The 22,125-nt window shown below is 34.4% G+C and overlaps 1 protein-coding gene across 3 annotated transcripts; it reads right to left on the bottom strand.

Moving 5' to 3' along the window:
• Positions 1 to 4,101: 4,101 nt before the first annotated feature.
• LOC135732440 (globoside alpha-1,3-N-acetylgalactosaminyltransferase 1-like) lies at positions 4,102 to 13,550 on the bottom strand. Of its 3 annotated transcripts, none has more exons than XM_065250487.1 (9): positions 13,452 to 13,550; positions 9,981 to 10,016; positions 9,326 to 9,352; positions 8,825 to 8,872; positions 8,715 to 8,741; positions 7,732 to 7,779; positions 5,375 to 5,404; positions 5,142 to 5,276; positions 4,102 to 4,983 (listed from the first exon to the last, which is right to left on the bottom strand). In XM_065250487.1, the coding sequence occupies exons 1-9, from the start codon at positions 13,514 to 13,516 to the stop codon at positions 4,293 to 4,295; spliced, it is 1,107 nt and encodes a 368-aa protein (XP_065106559.1). In that variant the 5' UTR covers positions 13,517 to 13,550; the 3' UTR covers positions 4,102 to 4,292. The 3 variants fall into 3 exon arrangements, with proteins under 3 accessions (XP_065106559.1, XP_065106560.1, XP_065106561.1); XM_065250488.1 differs by having other exon boundaries at positions 8,825 to 8,869; XM_065250489.1 differs by lacking the exon at positions 9,326 to 9,352 and having other exon boundaries at positions 8,825 to 8,869; positions 13,452 to 13,524.
• Between the last annotated feature and the right edge of the window lie 8,575 nt (positions 13,551 to 22,125).

The raw sequence follows: 22,125 nt of genomic DNA, 5'->3' as shown, positions 1-22,125 counted from the left end.
AAAATGCAGGACATTTAGATGAAAAAGAATTACGAGTTTATGAGGCATTTGATTACCTTTGCTGTTCTGCGCATGCGCCAGTTGAGGAGCCCCGCGAGCCTCCGCGCTGCAGTTCACACACAGAGTCAGCTGCCTGCCTGCAAACTTAAAATCATTATTTCATAAAATATCCAGCATGGAACCTCAGAAGGTATTTTCGCTAATGTTTTAATTGGTTTGCTAGCGCCTGTATGAGTGCAGTCATGTCTGCAAAATATATAAGAATACTTGCCCTCTTAAATGAGCTTATATATCAGGGGTTCTCAAAGTCCGGACTCCGGTCCGGATCCGGACCCGATGGGAACTTGATCCGGACCCGCGTCCACTTCATAGTACAAGTGCATTAATTTCTATGTGATTGATTAAATGTGTGGATTTGCTACTTTACAAATGCATATTAAACTTGTAAACCATTCGTTTAGTTTTCTTTTATTTTTAGATTTAAGAATATTCCTGGTCCGAAAATAAAACGAGTTATTAAAAAATTTCCTGTGTCACGCTGTAGCCATCACACACAGATATTATGCACAGCTACTTCATGTACTACGGCTTTTGATCATTAAGTCCTTATCAATCTGAAATCATGTTGGTTTGAGTCGTTTAAAACATGCATTTGAAAAAGCAACACTCGTCAAACATAATCTTTATACATATTCTTTATTATCATGAAAATACCTGAAAAGGTTTGAAGAACAGCAATATAAATATAACCTTAAGACATTTCCTGGAGCTGCGTGTGTCTAGTTCTTCGTCTGCAGCGCATATTAAGTTTCTGCCCGAGAGCGTCCCCTGGCTTTTGGATGTAGTGGTATTTCACCGTAATTCATTGAGAAGCATAGCAAGCATCATCAGCCAATTTATAGGTGCACCCCTAATTTTGGTCAGTGTCTCTGCCTACCAACCACACTTTTTTTGCCATGGTTTATGCATCTGATGGAAAACAAACAGTGCCATTTCTCTCATTAGGTTGCTCTGTATCTTGCACCTGGTTACTTTTGGCATATTTCTTGTGTTTATGTTTAAAAAATGTTTTTACTTTAAATGCAAAATACACTTGTAATGTTTTTCCCAAACCATTTGTGTTGATTTGTTATATAAACAAATGATTTACATAAAGTTATTACTGTGCTTGACAATTTTTGTAATAACCATTTTTTCTGGACCTATGAAAATGATGAGAATTCAGATTTGGACCTTTGAATGTAAACTTTGAGAACCCCTGTTATATATCCTTTGCAAACTAAAGCCGTGACGTTTTAAGTTTACCGGCATTACACATTTTCAATACTAGGTCTATATTTTTGCTTTTTTCTAGTTAACAGTAGCTGCGATAGGCTAAGTTTTCGAATGTGCAATTGAGAAATTTGTCCTTTTGAGTTTAACCCACGAAATTTCTGTAAACACCGCCATCAAATAAAAGCTACGCACGGACCCATAAACAAACAAACAAACAAACAAACACACACGCACACACACACAGACACACACACGCACACACATTCTGGTTTCCATGTTTTGTGGGGACATTCCATAGACGTAATGCATTTTATACTGTACAAACTTATTCTATGCCATTTACCTACCCCATTCCCTAACCCCAACCATCACAGAAACCCTTTTCCTACTTCACATTTTCAAGAAACATCATTTTGTTTAATTTATAAGCTTGTTTCCTCATGGGGACCTCAAAATGTCCCCACAAGGTCACAAAAATACTGGTATTCCTATCTTTGTGGGGACAATTGGTCCCCACAACGTGATAATAACCAGGTACACACACACACACACCTGACATGTAACAAACCCAGTGCACTCACACATTTTGAATATGAAACGCACAAATAAGATCGACTTTAAACAACATGTGATTTGTTTGCTTTTATAGATGGATAAATAACGTTTTTTTAAATGCTGGAAAGGAGAGCTAACAGTTGGAGAAAGATTTGGAGAGACTGAAGGGGTCAGAGACAGGTAAGAGATGATAAAGTGATACAGTTTCATGATAAAGGTTATTAACCCCTAAAATAAACATCATTCCATTATTTACTCACCCTTATGTTGTTTTAAAACATAACAGCTTTTAATTTTCCGATCAGGAACTAAAGAGGTCATGTATGATTTATTACAGACAGGTATTGTCTATTTGTTAAATAATTTCCTCATGAATGACAGATGTTAAAGGTCTGGAGTTGATTTTAAGTGTGGCAGTTGCATTTGAAAGCTGTGGCTGTGAACCCAAATCATTCGGTTCAGGGACATCTCCATGCAAGTGATACAGACCATATTTAGGTTTCAAAAACACCACAAATCTATCAGAGAGATAGCAGGAACATTAAGAGTGGGCAGATCAACAATTTGGTACATCCTGACTAAAAAAATAACACACTGGTTAGCTCAGCAACATAAAAATCCTGTATGTCTAAATAGGATAACAGTGGTGGATGATCGCATTATCCTCTCCATGATAAAGAAAAACCCCTTTACAATGTCCAGACAAATGAAGAACACTCTACAGGAGGTAAAGCTGTCATTGTCAATCTAAACAATAAAGAGAAGATATTACAATGAGAAATACAGAGGGTTTACCACAAGATACAAAAGTCACAAGAATAGGAAGGGGAGATTAGACTCCAAAAAAAGTCAGACAAGCTCTCAAAAAGCTTTCTTTGGAGAGATTAAACTAATATCAACCTGTAAAAGACGAATGAGAATAAAAATGATGGAGAAGGCCAAGAACATCTCATGATATCAGCAGAAAACATCTTCAGCAAAATAGTGTTCAGGCTGTGGGATTGCATTTCCATGCATGGTTTCCTAAGGCACTGGATCACTGGTGGTTTTTTGGTGATGTATCAGAAGGCAGAAACATCCAGATTCATTTTTCGTTTCTCGTGATATTGTGAAGAAGTTTTTCTTTATCATGGAGTGGATAATGCGATCATCCACCACTGTTATCCGGTATGGATATCCAGGATTTGTTTGTTGCTGAGCTCACCAGTGTGTCTTTCTTTATTCAGAATGTACCAAATTGTTGATCTGGTCACTCTTAATGATCCTGCCATCTCTCTAAAGGATTTGTGGTGTTTTTGAAACCTAAATATGGTCTGTATCACTTGTATGGAGAACTCCCTGAATGATATTTATGGACCTAACTGTATATATCCGAATGATTACTGTCAGCAGCATTTGTGCTTGGGGACATGTCATCCAATAACATTTAAAAATAAAAACAGTAAATGTAAATTAGTCAGTTGGACATATTTAACGCTCAACTGTAACACTGTTTAACATTGCAAAGTTCAGGAAGAGGGTTTGTTTGAATGAAACTGTTTAGCCACTGTAAAAATAGTTGCTGTTTAAACCTAAAATGATGTCTAAACATGAACCTTGATTTGAAAACTGTATGAAAAATATCGAAAAACAAACAACAACTTTACTTATAGAAATTGTGAAATACTAACGCCTAATGCCTATTGTAGGAATTAAAATTTACAAACCTTTTGGTAGCATATTATCTCTCTGAATACAAAATCGAACACTCTTGTAGGTCAGCTAGTATTTATTTATTTATTAGTTTATTTAACAGGGACAATGCAGTATAACATTGCTACAATTTCAAGCAGCTGATGCTCCACATATATGCTTCTAGCTGAAGGCTAATTTGCAGCACCAGTCCCTGGTAAGGGTTTTTTAACAGTAAAACAATCACAAAAAACGAAGCAAAAGTAAACAAAAAAAAAACAAAGCTGAGACTGTGAATGACCATCAGTTTTCACAAACCTGCTTTTGTTTAAACCACTTTTTTAAATTTCTTAAAAAAAATTCAGACTGGCAGGCTGTTTCAAAGCAGTGTAGAAAATGTGGATTGAGCCAATTTTGTACATAAAAAAGCTATACAGTGGGTAAACCTCGCCTCTCGATCTCAAGAGATACTCCTGCGACAGATGCAAGATGCCATTGCCTCCTTGTTGTGCACCCGACCTCCATAAAAGATTAATCCCCAGTCCGGGTTCAGGTGCGAACAGTTATATTCTATGTATGATTCTTGTACATTCTTGTTGTTTACCGTCCAAGAAAAGTTTCTTGTGGCACATTGTGCTATAGGAGTCTATTTGAGACTTGAGCTGAGGTAGCAGACAGATCTTTGGAATTTACAATGACATCAAATGCTGTTAACATGCCTGACACGTTTTAATACCAAAACCATCTTCAAATAAAGTGCATAACAGGGTGAATGTTTCGGTTAATACCGGCTACCGGTTTGTACGAACGGCAGCATAGTTTTTAACAACTTGAGAGAATCGAATGATTTTCACATCCTTTGTTCTCGAGTTGAAATCCTGCCACAGATACTCAGGTGATAGCAGCTTAGTGGGTTTGTTATAAAGGAAGTATTTGTTCAAATGAGATTCCTCCTGCCATACCGCCTCAATGGATTTAGCTGCATCAACTTCTAACTGTTCCCTGCACGTTTTAGCCAGCAGATATACGTCTTTAACTAAGCCACCGATCACAGCTCCACCATAATAATAATCACCTTCTGCAGAGGGAATATATGCCTGAGATTTAGCTCTACGCTCATATGGGAATTTGTCACGTGGTGTTTTATAGTAACCAGGATGTATGACGCCTACGAGCCGACCCAAAGACTCCGCCCCCCAGTGGCCACGAAACTTCGTATCCACGTCCAGGCTGAAAACGTAGTCTGCTTCATTGGCCAATCGCTTCTCAATCAGCATCTCCAGCTTCCCCATTCTGCCCAAGGTAATGTCCTGCCATCTGTTTAAACTGGGGATTTTAAACACTGTTAAATAATGTTCTGCACCGAGAGTTACTAGAGGAACCTCTTCCGGTTTATCGGTAAACACATAGTAAAGCACACGAAATCCAACAAAGTAATGCTGTTCTGCCGTCTCCAGGAAATTTCTGAGGAACTGTGTGTATCTGGAAATCAAAGATGAAACAATGAATGAGTGGCAATAGCATTTCTAGGAAGCATAATCTTTTCCCCTTGACATTTATAGAGATGTGCACAGAACTGTGTACAGTCTAACAAATCTAAAAGCTCAGGATACGAATTAGGATCAGAGACAGAAACGTACTTTCCAAGAGCAAAGACTGTAGTTGCAATAGTGATGTTTTGCTGTTTGTAGATAGGATCAATTAGCTTGGGATCAAAAGTTCCTTCCCATACAATTGGGGCCAACCATGGCGTCAAGGTAACAATTCCTTCTGGGCTGTTTTAAAAAAAGAAATTCACACATATTAATAAATTGAAATTCCAGATGGAAACCGATAAAATTGTTTTGTGTTAAACAATTGTTTGTACACTTACCGCACCACACTTGGCTGTTCGTAAAAAACCCTGTAGAATAAAAAAATCAATACAATATAAGCAGTAATTAGCGGCTACTGTTGAAGCTTATTTTGTATTATTTGTTTCTCTGAGTTTTCCTCCTTGACCAACTCTTCATGAGTGATCTGTAAATGTTTCAGGTTATAGATCACACACATGGATAATAAAAGCACTAATTATCCGATTCACGATTTTACATTTCCTTTGGTGTGTAAGTGTGTATAAGTAGATGTTACAAATCCCAAAGTAAACAATGACGCAAGTTATCGTTTTCAGCGTAAATCTTTTAAAATAAACACACGGATTGTAGGAAACAGTTTACTTTTTGGGCGGGTTGACTTGGACACAACGGATGGGTGATTCTCACAAAATCCAGACTTAGAAGGTATCCAGCATCAGATTTTTTAAAAAGCCCTTGAAGCCATTTTTTTGCACTTATAAGATTAAGGTCTGAACTTACTATAACCATTATTTTTAGAGAATTTAAAAAATATTTCCTATAGAATTATTAACATTTTTTTGTTTATCATTATCAAAAATGATCATTACCACAACATGATATTACATTAAATATATGCATTTACAAACTCATGTTTTGGTAATGAGAACTAAAAAGTTGTCTAGGTACTATGACAAACAAAATTTCAACTTTTATCTGGAGAGAAAAAATAAGAACTGCTTACCTGGTATCCATCTTGAGTGTCACAGTCAATTATGACCCTTCCAACAAATTTTTATTTTTTAAATGTTAGTTCCTTAAGAGCTTAACCACCAATGATTGAAAATTGTTGCGGGGGATGAGAAATTGGTCTTGGACACATTTATATTTCTTATAATTGTCTCTACATTTACCAATGATCACCAAATACCACATGTTTCTTTACTGTAAATGTTTATAGTATATTTATAGTTTAATTTTTTTAGATTTTTAATTATAAATATTTCCATGTCAAAGAACCCAAATCTAGTCATGGACACTTTGCGGTATTGAAAATTTTCCCCTTAAATGTGGAAAAAACACGAAATTGGTTTGTATGATGTCATTTGAAATCATGTGCAAAATAGTACATGAAGAGATGTTTGTAACTGTATGCTTCTTATTTTGATACACTTACTTTGCATTTACTTTTTATTAAAATGTTTCATGACACCTCATAAGTTTAATTTTCGCGAGAATCACCCGGTTGCTTCTGACATACAGCCTTTAAACAGTCTATATTTTAATTTTCAAAGAATTTATGACTGACTAAACCATGATTCAAACGCAGGTTTTGAGCATTGCGGAGAAGCGCTTGTTGTTTGTCGTTTTTAAATGCGACATGCTTTTAATATTTTAGTATCCAATCTGTTACGTTCTGCTCAAGCCGCACTGGCAAAGTTGATCAATCAGCTTGGTCATCTGCATTTTCTGGATCAGATTCGGTTCATGTTGATAAGGTAGTAAAGACGATATAAACTCCTGTCAGCATTGCATTGCGAGCTAATCTTCCAAATACGTTAAGGAGTGTCACATTTCTGGCTGCTGTCAAGAGATATTCAGGCCAATCACAACGTACTGGTTAGCTGGCCAATCGGAGGCGCGGAATAATGAGCTTTGTACAAAATCCATTCGTTTCAGGAAGGCAGGGCTTAGAGGAGCAACAACAATGCACGATATGTGGAAAATAATGTGTTTTAACCATAAAGCACGCGAACGCATTGTTTTATACCAAATACACAAAATAATGATGTTTTTAGCAACGTAATGGGTGCTCTTTAATGTAACCTCCATAAGTAAATATATCACCCTCATACATACTTGCATACGTACATTTTACGGTATTATTGCAAATTCTTCATGTACAGTATATTATAATTCTCCGATTTTATATAATTTCCACTTTTTGGCCCATTTTTATGTAAGCTGGACTAACATGTCTAGTTTACTTTGATACCAGTCATATATCAGGCTAGTTGACTAAATAATAGTTTCCTCTAATAAAGCATTGAAGTAGGTACAAGCTTTCGGATAAAATTATTATAAAATGGTATTTCTGATGCCCGTCCATTTCTTGAAATGGTTTCATTCATGTTGTTCTCGATTCAGTCATCTCTCTTTTTAGAAAGCAATAACATCTTACAGAGAATTGTTTTTACAGTAAGTATCGCTAATACACATCTTATAAAATTTGCATAGACACACTTGCCTAAGAGCACAATCAAAGTAAACGTTCATCATAGAATTCTTCAGAAAAGTTTAATCACTTGTGTAGTTTATATATAATTTTTTTTCTCATTTCATTATTTTTAAACTTTAATGTGTAGGTGTGTGTGTGTGTGTGTGTGTGTTTACTCACCCCTGTGGTAACTGCAAATTCAAGTCTTTCTGTTGCTTGTTTGCACAGCTAACAAAAAGCATAGTATTACAACATTATAGCATATATATCTATCTATATATCATCATAACTTTTGTGCAGCCAGTGTTTTTCTTCTAAAAATGCATTTATAAACATTCTTAATGTTTTAATTAACATCTAAAAATGCAAAATGTTTATATAATTTTCTCGGTATAAAAACAACAGAACTGATTAGCTAGATCCACTACTCAACAACAGTGCATGCTAAATAGCACTCAAAGTGGTTCACTGTCTCGTAATTATACGGGAACCATTTTGAGTGCTGCTATATAGCACGTATGTAGCACCTATAGGTGCTATATAGCACTAAAAATAGTTACCCTTTGAGTAGGAACTTTTATTTAGTACCATTTTTTACAGTGTATGTTAAAGGTAAGGTTTTAGGCTATGGCTAATGGTAGGGTAATATCTTGGTATGAACTATTGCATTCATAAGAGGTCTTCACTAATAGCTTCAAAGGTCTTTGTGGACACACAGTAATGTTTGCTTTGGAGTGCCCACCGAAGTCCAACTGAACAAATAAAGATAGTGTCAAAATGTACAGCTTTGCACCTACACTCTTAAAAAGTATGTGTTAATTTTTTTACACATCTTTGTGCCTTAAGCTTTTAAAACATTATGTGTAATTTTAACACATTATCATTTTGTGATGATTTTGTGTTGAAATATAATAAATATAAGTTGTGTTAAAAGTTACACAAAATGTGTTGTTTCAATAATAACACAGATGGATGAATTTTTAACACATTCGTTCTAAGAGTGTAAAGAGTTTATATCCAAGTGTAGACGTATTTTGTCCATTTTTTATAATTGTGTGTCTGTTATAGAGTGAGAGAGAGAGAGAAAGAGAGAAAGAGAGAGAGAGAGAGATTAAGTGTGGGTGTGTGTAAGTGTATACTAGATATTGCAGTACTGTACTTACTCGAGACTTGTCCTTTGTTTTTCTGATCTAAAAACAAACAAAGGTATATATGTTAAAACACAAAAACATAATCAATTCACTATAAAACTGTATGGGTGCTTTGTACTTACACAACTGATGTGATTAAATCAGTGACTCCCACGTAGCCTTCTGTCCTGCTATTTGAATCAATCAGACAGTATTTATAGTCATTTCTATACATTTGCTAGCTAATATAAATAGGTTAATAAAGTATGTACAGTATTAATGAAACAATTTGGTTGGTGCACGTGATCACAACAGGGTAGTCATAGACAATGTTTACATGCACCCTCATAATACGATTATAATGGGATTTTGGAAATATCGCAATTACACTCTACCACATAAAACACAATACCTCTATAAAAATAATGAGTTTAAACTCATAATCGCAGCAAGTATAATCGTATTAAACAGAATGCGCCCATTTAAACACTTTAATCACATCTATACACTAAATGAAGTGCGTGTGTGTTTTTGTCACACACCTTAACCTTGATGCGTCAGCTTGTCTAGTTGGGTTTTGTACATTTTGAGACTAAGAAACAGTGTTTTGTGACTTTAAAAGGTAAAAGCAGTGCAATACTCACTTGAGGCACTTTCTTTGCTCTCCATATCTAAAAGCAGGTAAATTAATAATAGAGTTGCTAAAATATAAAAAAATAAACCGTATGCCTAATCTTGAGTGTAATGGTGTCTATTTACAAACAGAAGGTCACTTATTATCATTTTATTTAACATTATGAATTGTGTATGAACTGTCTGCTCTTCTTGTCTATGTGGGTGCATTTTAGAAGTTAATTCATGAGCGACTGTAATGCTATTTCAATTATCTAGAAAAATACATAAAAAATGTATTATTAATGTGTTATTATTAATTTATTAATAAGTTCTGTGCTAAGAGTCACCAATTTTTTTTAAATAAGAATGAACACTCCCTCTATTGGTGGATAAACAGATAGTCCAAGCTTAAAACCACTGGTTTATCATATTTATGCTTAGACAAACAGAGCAATGTTTTATAGCACCAAAGAGACAACAATGTTTACATTTTTCAGAGATTAGCTTACAAATGACCTATAGCTCTCTCTAAATGTTAAGTTAAGTTTAGAAGGAGCAAGTATTTTAACCCTAAAAATTACACACTTTAGAGGTTTGTCTGCATTTTTTTGCAGCCATTTCTTTAATACAACTAGTGTTTAAATAGATGGGTGTAGTTATCACAAGCAGTTGCAGTAAACTCGCCTTTCCCAGGTGGAGGTGTAGCCCAGATAAATAAGCCTGTGGGAAAAAAAGAATAAAAACTTATGAATACACAAGCAATCATATCTTTTATAATGTGACTATCAACATTGAGAGCAAAAACCCACCTGGGCTGCTTAAGGATTATTCCAAACACTATGAAAGTCAATGGGTACTGTCAACTGTGTGCTTACCAACATTTATTAAAATATCATCTTTTGTGTTCATTATAAAGAAACTCATACAGGCTTATAACATGATGTTGCGTAAATGATGACAGAATTTTATCACCTGAAGTAAAGCTACACCCATAAAACATTGCCTAACATTAGGGTGTGTAAAAAATAAGACCCTTCACACACACACCCTACACACATGTGCATAATAACAGTGTTAAAACCGCATTATCAAATTACTTTACTTTATCTTCCTTTAACAGTGCAAAAATAATTCAAAGCTTTCACAAAAACATTCAACATTTAGCATTTTAACCTAACATTTTAGTACCAAACATTTTTTATGTGCTTTCAAATGCCTTTCTTTTTTTCACTTTTAATTAGTTGCTTATTCCTTGCGTATTGGTGGTTATAAAGCACATATAAATGACTTGTTCTGCATGACCATATTCTACATTTCTTAATTCCCCATACTTAAACCTAACACCTACCTTATAAACTATTGATTAGCAGTACATTAGGAGTTTATTGAGGCAAAATGTATAGTTATTATTCAACATGTTCCTTATACTAAAGAGTTACAGATCTTTATTACTACAAAGTCTTGTAATATCCTGGTTATAAATCCAACAAATATAAATGTAAGCCAAATGCCTGACAAATACATTATTAGTATGGACAAACATCAAATGTGTACGGGTTTAGTATTCATCCACATGCTTTTTATTACTTTGAGGTAGTTTTTATTATAAATTGCATTAAACTACATAATCAGTCAATTTAACAATTTTTACAAGAGTTCAAGGATTGCTTTGATTGGGATAAACTCTTCCCAGAACTCACAACTGTAATGAAACTACTGCATACGGAAAGCAAGTGTCGCATGTGAAAACCCATCTAAAGTAAAAAAAATAGTGATTAACTGTTGTCGAGGGCCTGATTCACAAAATATTCATACGAAGAAAATCTCAACTACCAAATTAAAATTTAAGAAAAAAGTTTCTTAAAGTATTTATTTTTCCTTAAGGGTGTTCTTAAGAAAAACTTAAGAAGAATTCAATTTCTTTAAAAAGAAACTGCCTTAAATAACAACTTAAAATTAGGATAACCTTACAGTTGTCTTAAATCTCAAAAGGTGCCGTGTCCGAATGACAAGCTTGCGTAAGAGAGCAGTCGCAGAAATTCGTCATAAACCCTTTATGGATTGTACCGTGAAACTGTAAAGTTTACTTTCTTGTATAATAATAAAGAGAACAAATGCTTGTCATATTTATGTACCAATAAATGAAGAGTTTGGTTCCAAAACGCAATAAATCCATTTTGACAAATTTCGGTAAAAACGTGTTTTCTATACCAAGAATGTGACAAGATGAAAACCACTATTTTCTGTTACAAACTTTCACATAGCATCTTTAGGTTATAAAAACATAAAAAATTCAAATCCATAACTTGATTTTCAAAGATTTATTATTAAAACAAATTATTTTTTCCACAATATGCAATAAATCTATGGCGTTTTTTTCAAAATTCTATGAATCTATTCAATCAATGTATAAATGTGCATTTATTATTGCCATTTTATATTCATTTAGTTGAACAGTTGTACACACTGATTAAAAAAAATAAACATTAATGGCAATAATCTAAACACTTTGTCATATTAAGAACACTGTCATTGCTGCCCGGTTATACTTGATGTCGTCGCTTAACATTTTTCACAGCAATCAGCTGTGATTCTCGTTGACTTTGAGTAAAATTATGGAAAGTTTTTCATAAGATCCCCTGGGGTCAATGTGTTAGCACGAGAGAAGCTAGATGCTGTCGGAAGAACAAGCAATTGTCTCCCGGTTTATCAATGCTATTAAATTATTATTTTGTTTTTGTTTGTTTGTTGATCACGAAGTACAAAGTAGATGAGAAAAAACTAGGACTCCGTGTACTCAACACGCCACCATTGTTTGTTTACATTGCATGGAATGGTGCGCTGTAATGTTTTGGTGCGGATTTATTGCATTCTGTAAAAGGAGGAGTGGTGTTTATTGCATTTTGGGGAAAAAAGGGAGAAAAGATGACAGAATAACACAGCGGATATTGGATTTTGCGTAAAATTAAGAATTTACTTTTAAATACTGACCTGATATAATACTGATTTTGGCAGTAACTCATTTTTTTCAAAAATGGCTTTTATTGCGTTTTGGAATCAAACTCTTCAAATAATGGCGGCTGCCAAATATAGTACACTATATAGGAGATTGACACAGCAAAGCAGTTTAATAAGTTGATTGTTTAAAATGTGACTTGTAGTTAGAAATGGCAATTTGACTGTTTACTACACAAAGATTAGTTTAATGAGGAATTTACTCATATAATGGGCTAGGTGTAATGGCTTAATTCGGTTCGAGACTGCAGAACACAGATGTTTCAGAGCGCTCAATTCTGAGACTGAGAGATAAGGGAATAAAGTTTACTCACTGCACCATCTTTATACACTAGCTGGCCTCTGTTTCAAAAGTTCATAACATAAAACAACAAGATGTTGTTATGTAAATATTTAGGAACCTTTTAAGAAATGTTTGAGAATGGCAAACACAGGATAAACAAATACGACGGAATGTAATGGGAACCTTCAACTGTGTGCTTACCATCATTTTTTTTTAAATATCTTTTCCATCATTTATCACAATACTTTCATTAGTTTTCTTACCATGAGAGCAGCTGTGTGCTTACCATTGCTTATCAAAATATCTTCTTTTGTGTTTATCAAAATAAAAAACTCTTACGAATTTAGAACAACATGAGGGTGAGTAGATGATGACAGAATTTTTATTTTTAAGAATGTTTTTGTGAATTCAACCCCTGATTTCATAATAAGATTGTATGAGACTTTAGTACGGATTTCACAGGCATGTAAAATATTTCCTCGCAAGTTGTAAATCTCTTTAAATTAAAGCATGTGCTAAATAGCTAAATGTAAAATGTAATTGTTTTATCAGACTAAAATGTTGCTCTTTCTGGAAAACATCTTTTTGTTAAAGTGATTCTGATTCTAATTTTGTTAATAATTCCTCAGTCACCCACCAAACGGTCAGACACTATATGTGTCTTATTGTAATACAGAAGTATACACATAAGATAGAGTAGAGATTGTCTTAAAAAAAAAAACAGAATGCAAAAAAGCATTTAAATTACAAACATCCCAATATACTAAATCACTTTGTACAATCTTTACTACTTAAAGTTAACAAATGACAAAAACAAACAGAAACCTTCTATATATTTTAAAAAAGCAACTACATACCCACTCAGTAACATACCAAAAAACACAAGAAGAAAGGAATGAACGGTTTGAGTTGATCGCATCATTTCTGTACCAAACTAATTCACACTTTTAGAAAACTGAACTGGGTGGAAAGATATAGGAGGAATGAAGGAGGAGTGTGTTGCTATGGTAATCAAACATCCAATCAAATCCCACCTAACATTTGAACAGCCAATGATTGATTTGAATCCTCCAGCACATTATAATAATCCCCCAAAGAGGCTGCACACCTGACCTGAAAGATAAAGTGCTATAAAGAGATTTAAAACAAACAGGGTCGTACTTCAGTTTTTAGCAAAATAATGTAACTTAAGCATTACTATTAAATTAACAAAACAAAATTCAGTTTATTATAACATTATTCATTCAGAAAAGCATAACGGAGAAAAAACACCTTGATTTTTTATGCACGTATTGACACATGATAAATTACACAGCACACACACAGTCGAAGAATAATTGCATTGTAAAGTGTGTTAAGAAAACACACCTTTACACCCATTTTGACATGCCTTACACACACACATTTCTTGTGTTCTGTAACTTTTGGTTAGTGACACAAAGATAACAAACTGCTGAATAAATGGATTCAAACATAAACCCCAGTGTCAATAAAATTCAGTGAGCAGAGCACCAGTAAAAGCTATTATGCAGTATTAAATACAAGTCAAGTCAAAAAAATTATAATTATTAAGGATGTAAAACACCTTGATGTGACTATGCCAATGAAAAAGAAAACAGGAAAGTATGAAAAAGAAACAAAAATGTAAACCAAACAGCATTCGGAAAAAAATACTGAATAGTATTCACATTTTCGAACGCGGAAGAGATTTAACGTATTTCCTTTTTTTGGGTGCGAGACATCAGTTTCAATAGGCGGCCGGTAGAAAACAGTGTCGTGGGAGTATGCAGAATACATGATTTAAACAGTTATGGTACTACACCTGCCATGTATGACCCAGTGGGAGGATGAAATTGAGAAGTGGCCTGATATATCATATGAAGATATAAAGTTTTTCATTAATTTCATGTTGTTGCTTGGGTGTGACGGTTCTTGAATACGCAACTATAAAAGCGAAGCCATACCAGCATCTTTAAAATGGGAAAGTCAGTCGAGTGTTTGTACAAGGAATAGACCAAGAATTAGTGTTTTTAACCTTTTAACCTTTTCAGGCAATGGTTTAAATTTAAAATGTCACAACTGTCCCTCTTGTGTACGTTTTTTTAAACTGCAATTTTTTATTGACTTGTTTGAGTTTTTAATGGCAAACCATCAAGCTTCACGCAGACCAACAGTCAGCAGCAGCATCTTTCTCATTCAACACATTGTTAAGTTGTTTGAACAAACCATAAACATATTAAACTATTACATGTATTCAGTATTGTTTTCATTTTATACAAACATTATTACGTCGCTTCTTACACACTAGATGAAGACCTGAGCATATGAAATTATTGGCTTATTTTAAATTATTAGTTTTTTGATTTAAAACATAACAAAAGTATGCGTAAATACATTAGGAACTATAATAAACATTAACTTATAAGCAGTTTATGGCGTATATATTCTGTTCTGTAATTGCATTTTTGTAATAATATTTATTAGCAGAATAAATAAACCTAAATTTTTATCAGCATAATATTAGTTGTTTTTAAACAATTATTGTATTTATTGTTTATTGGCAGTGTCTATATGGATGGATGTGTAGATACAGATCATAGGTGCATGTGCACCACCTGAAATTACGTACCTATAGTTTTTTAAATTCTTTTTTGTGATACTGTCATGAATTCCCACATTTTTTCGTGACCGTATCACGAGTTTGTCCTATTACCATTGTCGCTTCAGTTTAGGGTTAGATTTGCATTAAATTACATCCTTACCCAAACCCAACTCTACCCTAACGCCAGGCTACAATGGTTTAAAAATAAGAAAATATAAAAAATAAATCAGAAAAAATAGTATAAACCAATACTTAAAGTGACATCTTACACAAACACCAAATCTAACCCTAAGCCAAAGCGTCAACAGTTTTAAAATAGGAAAAAGCATTTGGGTAACCAATATGTGACAATGACAGGTAAACAGAAATTCATAATACAGTCACGAAAAAGACGGAAATTCATGACAGTATCACAAAAAGATTCAAAAATTGACGTGACTATACGTAATTTTGTGAGACTGGGAAGCCCACAAACACATTCAGCTCTTGTGCGTGGATTATGGTTAAAACAAATGTTTTGTAGAAATTTACTGCATTTGTACCAGCTATTATGGCATCCCCTAACTGCACAAATTATGCCGGTCTTCATGGATATAATAATAAACATTAAAAAGCCAGTCAAAACAGCACACTCTAGGGATGTCAAATTTCTCACTCTGAAATATGAGACAAAAAAGGCCTGCCGCAGCAGTCCGTATATGGCTTTGTGTATACAGTTTATTTAAACCATTTGTCAAAATGAAAGCTAATCTCCTAATTAAATATTGATTTATAACTTGATGCCTTTGAAACATACGGTAGGTTTTTTCATAGTTTGTTTATTTACAGCAGGTTCTTTTAACACAGCTCTTTAATTGAACCACCACCTTTAATATATGTATAAAATTAAACACTCACACTAAGGGTAAATAAAACATTATCCATTTAATCTTACGTGTGACAAACTAAAACTAACATTGATTCTGTAAGCTGTCGTTGTGAAGAGTCAACATCAAAAACTTTAATTAAAAACACACTTACAGTCTGTGAATAAGAAGTGCAAGAATGTCCTAGTAAAGTTAAAAATGCCTTATATTAAACCACTATATAAAAAAGCAAACATGAAATCGTATTATTTGACCCTTTTAAACATACACTGTATGCTGCTTGTTGCGGCGCAATAACTGACATGTGGATGACATCAAAGTACCACGAGAGCATTTCGATAGCGATTTCCTTTGTATGATTTCTCGAATCATTCTCACAGGATTTTGATGTTATTTGCCTCTTGGTTCTTGTGGCACCACATGAAGTCGAACAAGCCTGTTACGGCTAATACGGAACCGTTGGCAACTCTACTCGTGTCCCTCGCAATACGACTCACCGGAAGTCTTACACAATCCTTTCATTCCTTTTGTCTCATATGCGATCCTTGTGCCAATATTTTATCCAAAAATAAAGTAATATGCCTGGATTGCAACCATACTCAACACAATCTTACCATTAAAAATATATTTGTACTGTATATAAGTTGTTCAGGCACTTGTCACATGATACAATGATACAATACGCCAGGAGCATAAAAGTCAAAGAAAAAACAAACTTCATTACAGGTGTGGCTTAAAAGATGCTCTGTTGACAGAGTAAACCACAGCAGCAAGCAGTCCCAGAAATATCAGGAGAGCTCCTCTGAATAAGGCATAACAGGAAAACACACTATTTTTCCTAGTAACATTAGCTTAGAACAGGGGTGGGAAGTCCTGGTCCCGGAGGGCCACTGTCCTGCAAAGTTTAGCATTCTGCAACCATTGATTTGATTTTTCAGGTGTGTTTGATTAGGGTTGGAGCTAAATAGGCCTGTCGCAATAGCTACTTTCATAAGTCGATTAATTGCCACAGAAATAATATCGATAGTCGATAGTATTGTTTTTAGACCATTTTATGTCACTGATTATATATGACAATAAAATTATCATATTATTCCATTCCTTTTTTACTCACAATTTCTACAGTGTCCCAACTTTTTCTGATTTGGGGTTGTATACCTTGTAATGCCCTGTAAGTCGCTTTGGATAAAGCATCTGCCAAATGCATATATGTTAATGTAAGAAAAACAAATTCATCTTATTTAGAAAGTTTCTGTTTTTTACCCTAAAGGCACCTCCCTCGACAAAGACTGGCTTTCCTCTTGGGTACTGGGCAGGGCCATCTTTTGTAAATGTTTCTAAATGACACATAACTACAGGCGCAGAGTTACATTTAATAAAGTGAATATCTCTCAATGAATAAATGACTAAATGTGATGTCATTTTTGCTCTGTTTGGGTATTGAAGTTACATCATTACTTTTCCTGAACTCCAAAGGCATGTGTCTTGTGTTTCTGTACTATCCATTGTGCAATAAAAGCTATATGTGTTTGTTGATAGTGATAGTGTTTTTTAGGACTTTAGCTTTTTACTCTTATCTGAAATCCCACACTCTAAAATGCTGGGTTGTTTCAAACCATGGTTTAATATTTTGCTAAGTGGTTAGATAAATAAAAGTGGTTTTATTGTCAGATTGTGACAATCTGACCATGTGGAAATGCAAATTAATTGTACAAAACTCATAGGACACTTTGATTGATATGAAACAGCTGCTTTGACCTCACAGAAGTGACCCTTACTTTTTTATTTATTATTTTATTTGTTTGCTCAGGTTAACCACTTTTAAAATATTAAAGTCTGATACTAAATGTGCTCTTAGTTTTTGACACCACAGAAAAATGCCCAGCCAAATTTTAATGATAAAAACACCAAATAAATAAGTTATCAAAATCTTAGAAAGACAGGCAGGATTGTCTGCCGACTATGCTCTTAAATGCTTGGGGCGTGTCCGCTGTTGGCACTGAAACCACACCCACTCACGGGAAAGATGCCATCTCTCTCGACTTTGAATAAAGCCTACAACCTGAATGCTTGCGATTGTGTTAGGGGCCCAAATAATAAATAAAGCGCATGACTTTAAACACGTCATGTGTCTTTCTGGGATCTTTACGGTATGTTTGTGAAGTGAACGTGTATTTTCCAAAATGTCTGTGTAAAAAAGCTTTGTATTGTCATCTTATTATGTCAAGAACATATGATATGATATGAGCTCAGATGCAAAAGCCTCTAAATGCCATCTTTGTAAAAAATCAGATAATGATATTAACCAAATGCTCTTGGCATGTATTATGCCTTCATCAAATACTTTCGCCTAAAATTCGCTTAATCCAGTCCTAAAGCCATTCAAAAATACTGGTTTGCTGGCAGAATCTATTAAACATGCAATGTGGGACTTTTTGAAGGATCTCTTGACAGAAATGCAATATAATATACATAACTATATTATCAGTGGTGTATAAAGACCTTACTGTATTGTTTGTATTAGAATAAGCTGTTATATCTAAATACATTGTGTGTCTTCTTACGTGGAAGTCGCAACCCTGTTTCTACAGGGGGCATTTCGTCCTGACATGATTGTCCTGTGGCAGCTACCGTATGCGTTTCGAAATTAAGGGGTGAGCTGTGGACAAAGCTGTTGGTTGCAAAAATATTAGGTTGTTTTAATCATAGACTGTTAAAAAAGATGGACGTAGTTTCTGTGACATCTCCAATAGGTTTCCAAAATCCGTTTTTGAAGTTCGTTTAGTAGGCTGTGTCTGCCGTCGCCATCTAGGCCGCGAGTCAACGCGCATCATTTGCGGATATCTAAAAAGCGGTAAAAAGGCGGGATGTGGGTGAAGCAGAGGTTGCTGGTTGCTGAAACCACGCCCGCCTAGCTCGACTCTAGTGACAGCAGTGGCAGTTCAACCGTCACAGAAGTGACAACACCCTTAATTATGGAGAAATTTAAGGCTTAATATAATTTACACAGATGAGTTCAAAAAAATTCAGTCCCTCACAGTTACCGAAGGGCAAAATTAGCTATACAGACCAAAAACTAATTTTGTACCAGGCTGTAAACATATATTTTTCTGCTCTAAAGATTGGCATTTTAACATTGGGATCTATGGGAATGGACTCCCTTTTGAAGCCAGTCTCCAGCAGCCGATCGATGAATTGCATTTTAAATCACTTCCATATTGGCTTCATCAGAGAGATCGGAAGGTTGCCCCTTGGTTTTAACCCATGGTAAAATATGGAAAAATATATTTTTGGGTTGTTTCCAGGTTGGGTAACAACAACCAAGCATATGTTTATAAACCCAACAGGTTTATCTATATTTTATTCAACCATGGGTTAAAACAACCCAATATTTTTTTTAGAGTGCAGCAGTGCTATCTATAACATATTGTAAAGACCACATTGAAAACCCCATCATTACAGTTTCTCTACAGTTTATATGCATTTAATGTCCAAAGGCAAGATTTAACCAGTTACAAAATCAAAAAAGTTACATACATACCCAGTTAGAGACGTGCCAACCAACACAAGGATGAAGAAATGTACTTTCTTATTGTACTTCATTATTACTGTGGCAGGTTTTGTGTACTTGTGCTCTACTAAATGCTAAAAAGTAAACAAAAAATCAGGATGATGGAAGGAGGAGTGAGTTGAGAAATGTGATCTGAAAGATTAGCGCGTTCCAGGTAAAGTCAAAATGCTCAAAGAATCACTGTTTGAATGTGGCCCAGCCCCACTTTGATTGGGCATTCAAATAAAGTTAAAAAAAAAACATTTACCAACTCGCTTTGCTTAGGTTGCAGGCATGTCATTTATGTTGACATATTATGTTTCTTTTGGCTGGCTTTAGTGGCCTTCCACAGTAGTCTAATAGGGATATTTCACAATTCAAGATATTAAAAATGATTTGAATTACACATAATTTGACTACTACCAGCTTTGGTCTACACTGCATGTAAATAAAATTATATTATTACAAGGTGCTCTGGAATGCTCGATTCTAATTGGTCAGTTGGGAGACTCTGAGGTTTGTTATTCTAAGATACCAACTGGGTGAGTCATCTTGACAAGTGCTGTTAAACACTCTCAAATAAATTCAATATAAAATATGCATTATTATAAAATATGAAATAGTTTGAACACATCTTGGCTTAAGTCTTAAAAAATGTGTTATCCTCACGAAAAGTTTTTCATTTCTTTCCCATATTCTAATTACTTATTAATACAATATTAGTATTTTGTCTAGATACTCATGTGGCAAATGGCCATGTATTAAGTGGGGTAATATACAGCCCTCGGTTTGTTATCACAAATAACTATATCCCTTCAGGGTGACCCTGTCCTGTCCAGATTTATTCTGTGATAACAAGCTGGCTATGTTATCCCTTCCTTAATTGTCTTACTTGGTTGCCTTTATTCTGTCAACATTTATAATACATTTTAAGGGTCTCTGTAAAGACCACTTTAAAATTTAGAAATTGCATTAAACTTGTGAAACTGTAATCTAATCTACTATCCACACTATATGAACAAGCATAAGGCTGTACCTTGCCATGTGACATTCATGCCCCACCCCAAAGCGATTTTGTAAGCAAAATCCCTACAGTATATGTTTGCATACTGTATATCTGCAACATTAGTCAAATCTGCAGTGACTGCAGGGAAGCAGAGTTAGTCACACAAACCAATCACAGTACAGTATTATATTTGTCCAACAAGATCACAAGTTTTATGAATTTTGAAGTCAATTTTTTTTCTAGTGAATGCATTTAGACTTAAAAATTCATAAAAAATGGGTTCATCTGTAAAAATTTAGTTGGATAAAATAAAAAGTCAACTTTTGTTTAACACAGAGCTTCTTTGTGATAATCAAAAAGTCTATGTGAAAAATTATTGTGCATTTTTGTGAGGCAACCAGTGTCCCGCTAACTTCTGATGTTGGCCTGCAAAAAAACTTTTATGTATAAAATATTTAAAATCTGTAGTATCTCTATCAGCAGAACACTCATAAGGGGGAACAGCTCATAGAAATGTCTGCATAAGCAAACATTAAAAGAATTACAGTGCATCCACAATATAAATGTGTTGACTAACTTTTATGTCAAATACTTATATATATTTAATATCAATTAATTTAATCAGAATAATGACATCATATTTACATCTGTAATGGCATTTTTTTGTTTGTTTGTTTGTTTGTTTACGTTCTTAATTGCGCCAACAACTACGTTATGTTATCAAATTAATGTAAATTTAAATCCATAGAGTATAACAGTGACATAAGCAACAGTCACGTGATTGATTTTGATGTTCAACGCTGCAAAAGCAATAATGCTTTAATCTACACTTTTTGTTTATTTTCAACTTTTTATTTTAATTGCAAATATAAAAAATTAAAACTAATATGTTTTTGTAAAATTATTAGAGGAGGAACGCATATTTGTACTAAATTTTACCTCATGTGAGCATGTGATTCCGCGCCCCCGTGAACTCTGGCGAACTGTGGCATTGTAATAAGGTAAATCTAGAAATCTACAAATATAACGTCGATGCTGTTACATTTTGAACCATACATTTTCTTTTGAAATGTTGAGGGCGTTTCTGACAACGTTTTAAAGATGCAAAATGCAGCAGCCAAAGAGTCCGGCAACCGCGCTCAAATGCTGATGACGTCTGCGACTGCGATGCTGCGTTTGCAGCACCTGAATAAAGTAACACGATCAAAAAATGGCGAACATATCTTAAAAGTGACAAGGATGCAGTACATAAATGTTAATATTGTGCAAATTAAAAAGGTAAAGACAAGTAACATAATAATGGATGCTTCTTTGATTTGGAGGTTGCATGCAAAATTAATTTTATTCGTGCCCCCCTCAGTTTTAATGGCGATGATGCGTTATTGGCTGGTTATTACATTGGCTTGGTTAAGAAAAATAACGTAAAAAATGTAATAGCTGCAGCCAATAATTTAATAATCACCTTATTGGAGGCCAAGAGGCGAAGGCACCCAAAGTGTTTCTACAT

This window comes from Paramisgurnus dabryanus, chromosome 5 (assembly GCF_030506205.2).
Source record: "Paramisgurnus dabryanus chromosome 5, PD_genome_1.1, whole genome shotgun sequence".
Lineage (NCBI taxonomy): Eukaryota > Metazoa > Chordata > Actinopteri > Cypriniformes > Cobitidae > Paramisgurnus > Paramisgurnus dabryanus.
The sequence above is the reverse complement of the archived record's forward strand: the minus strand, read 5'-3'. Positions and strand labels throughout refer to the sequence as shown.

Bases quoted from the DNA above. Each gene is read 5' to 3' on its own strand.
- LOC135732440 (XM_065250487.1), bottom strand. From the start codon at position 13,516: ATGATGCGATCAACTCAAACCGTTCATTCCTTTCTTCTTGTGTTTTTT. The intron at 8,742-8,824 runs GTAAGTACAAAG...GTTTGTTTTTAG, and splicing joins GATTTAATCACATCAGTTGT to ATCAGAAAAACAAAGGACAA. The intron at 5,277-5,374 runs GTAAGTGTACAA...TTTTTAAAACAG, and splicing joins GAACAGCCAAGTGTGGTGCG to CCCAGAAGGAATTGTTACCT.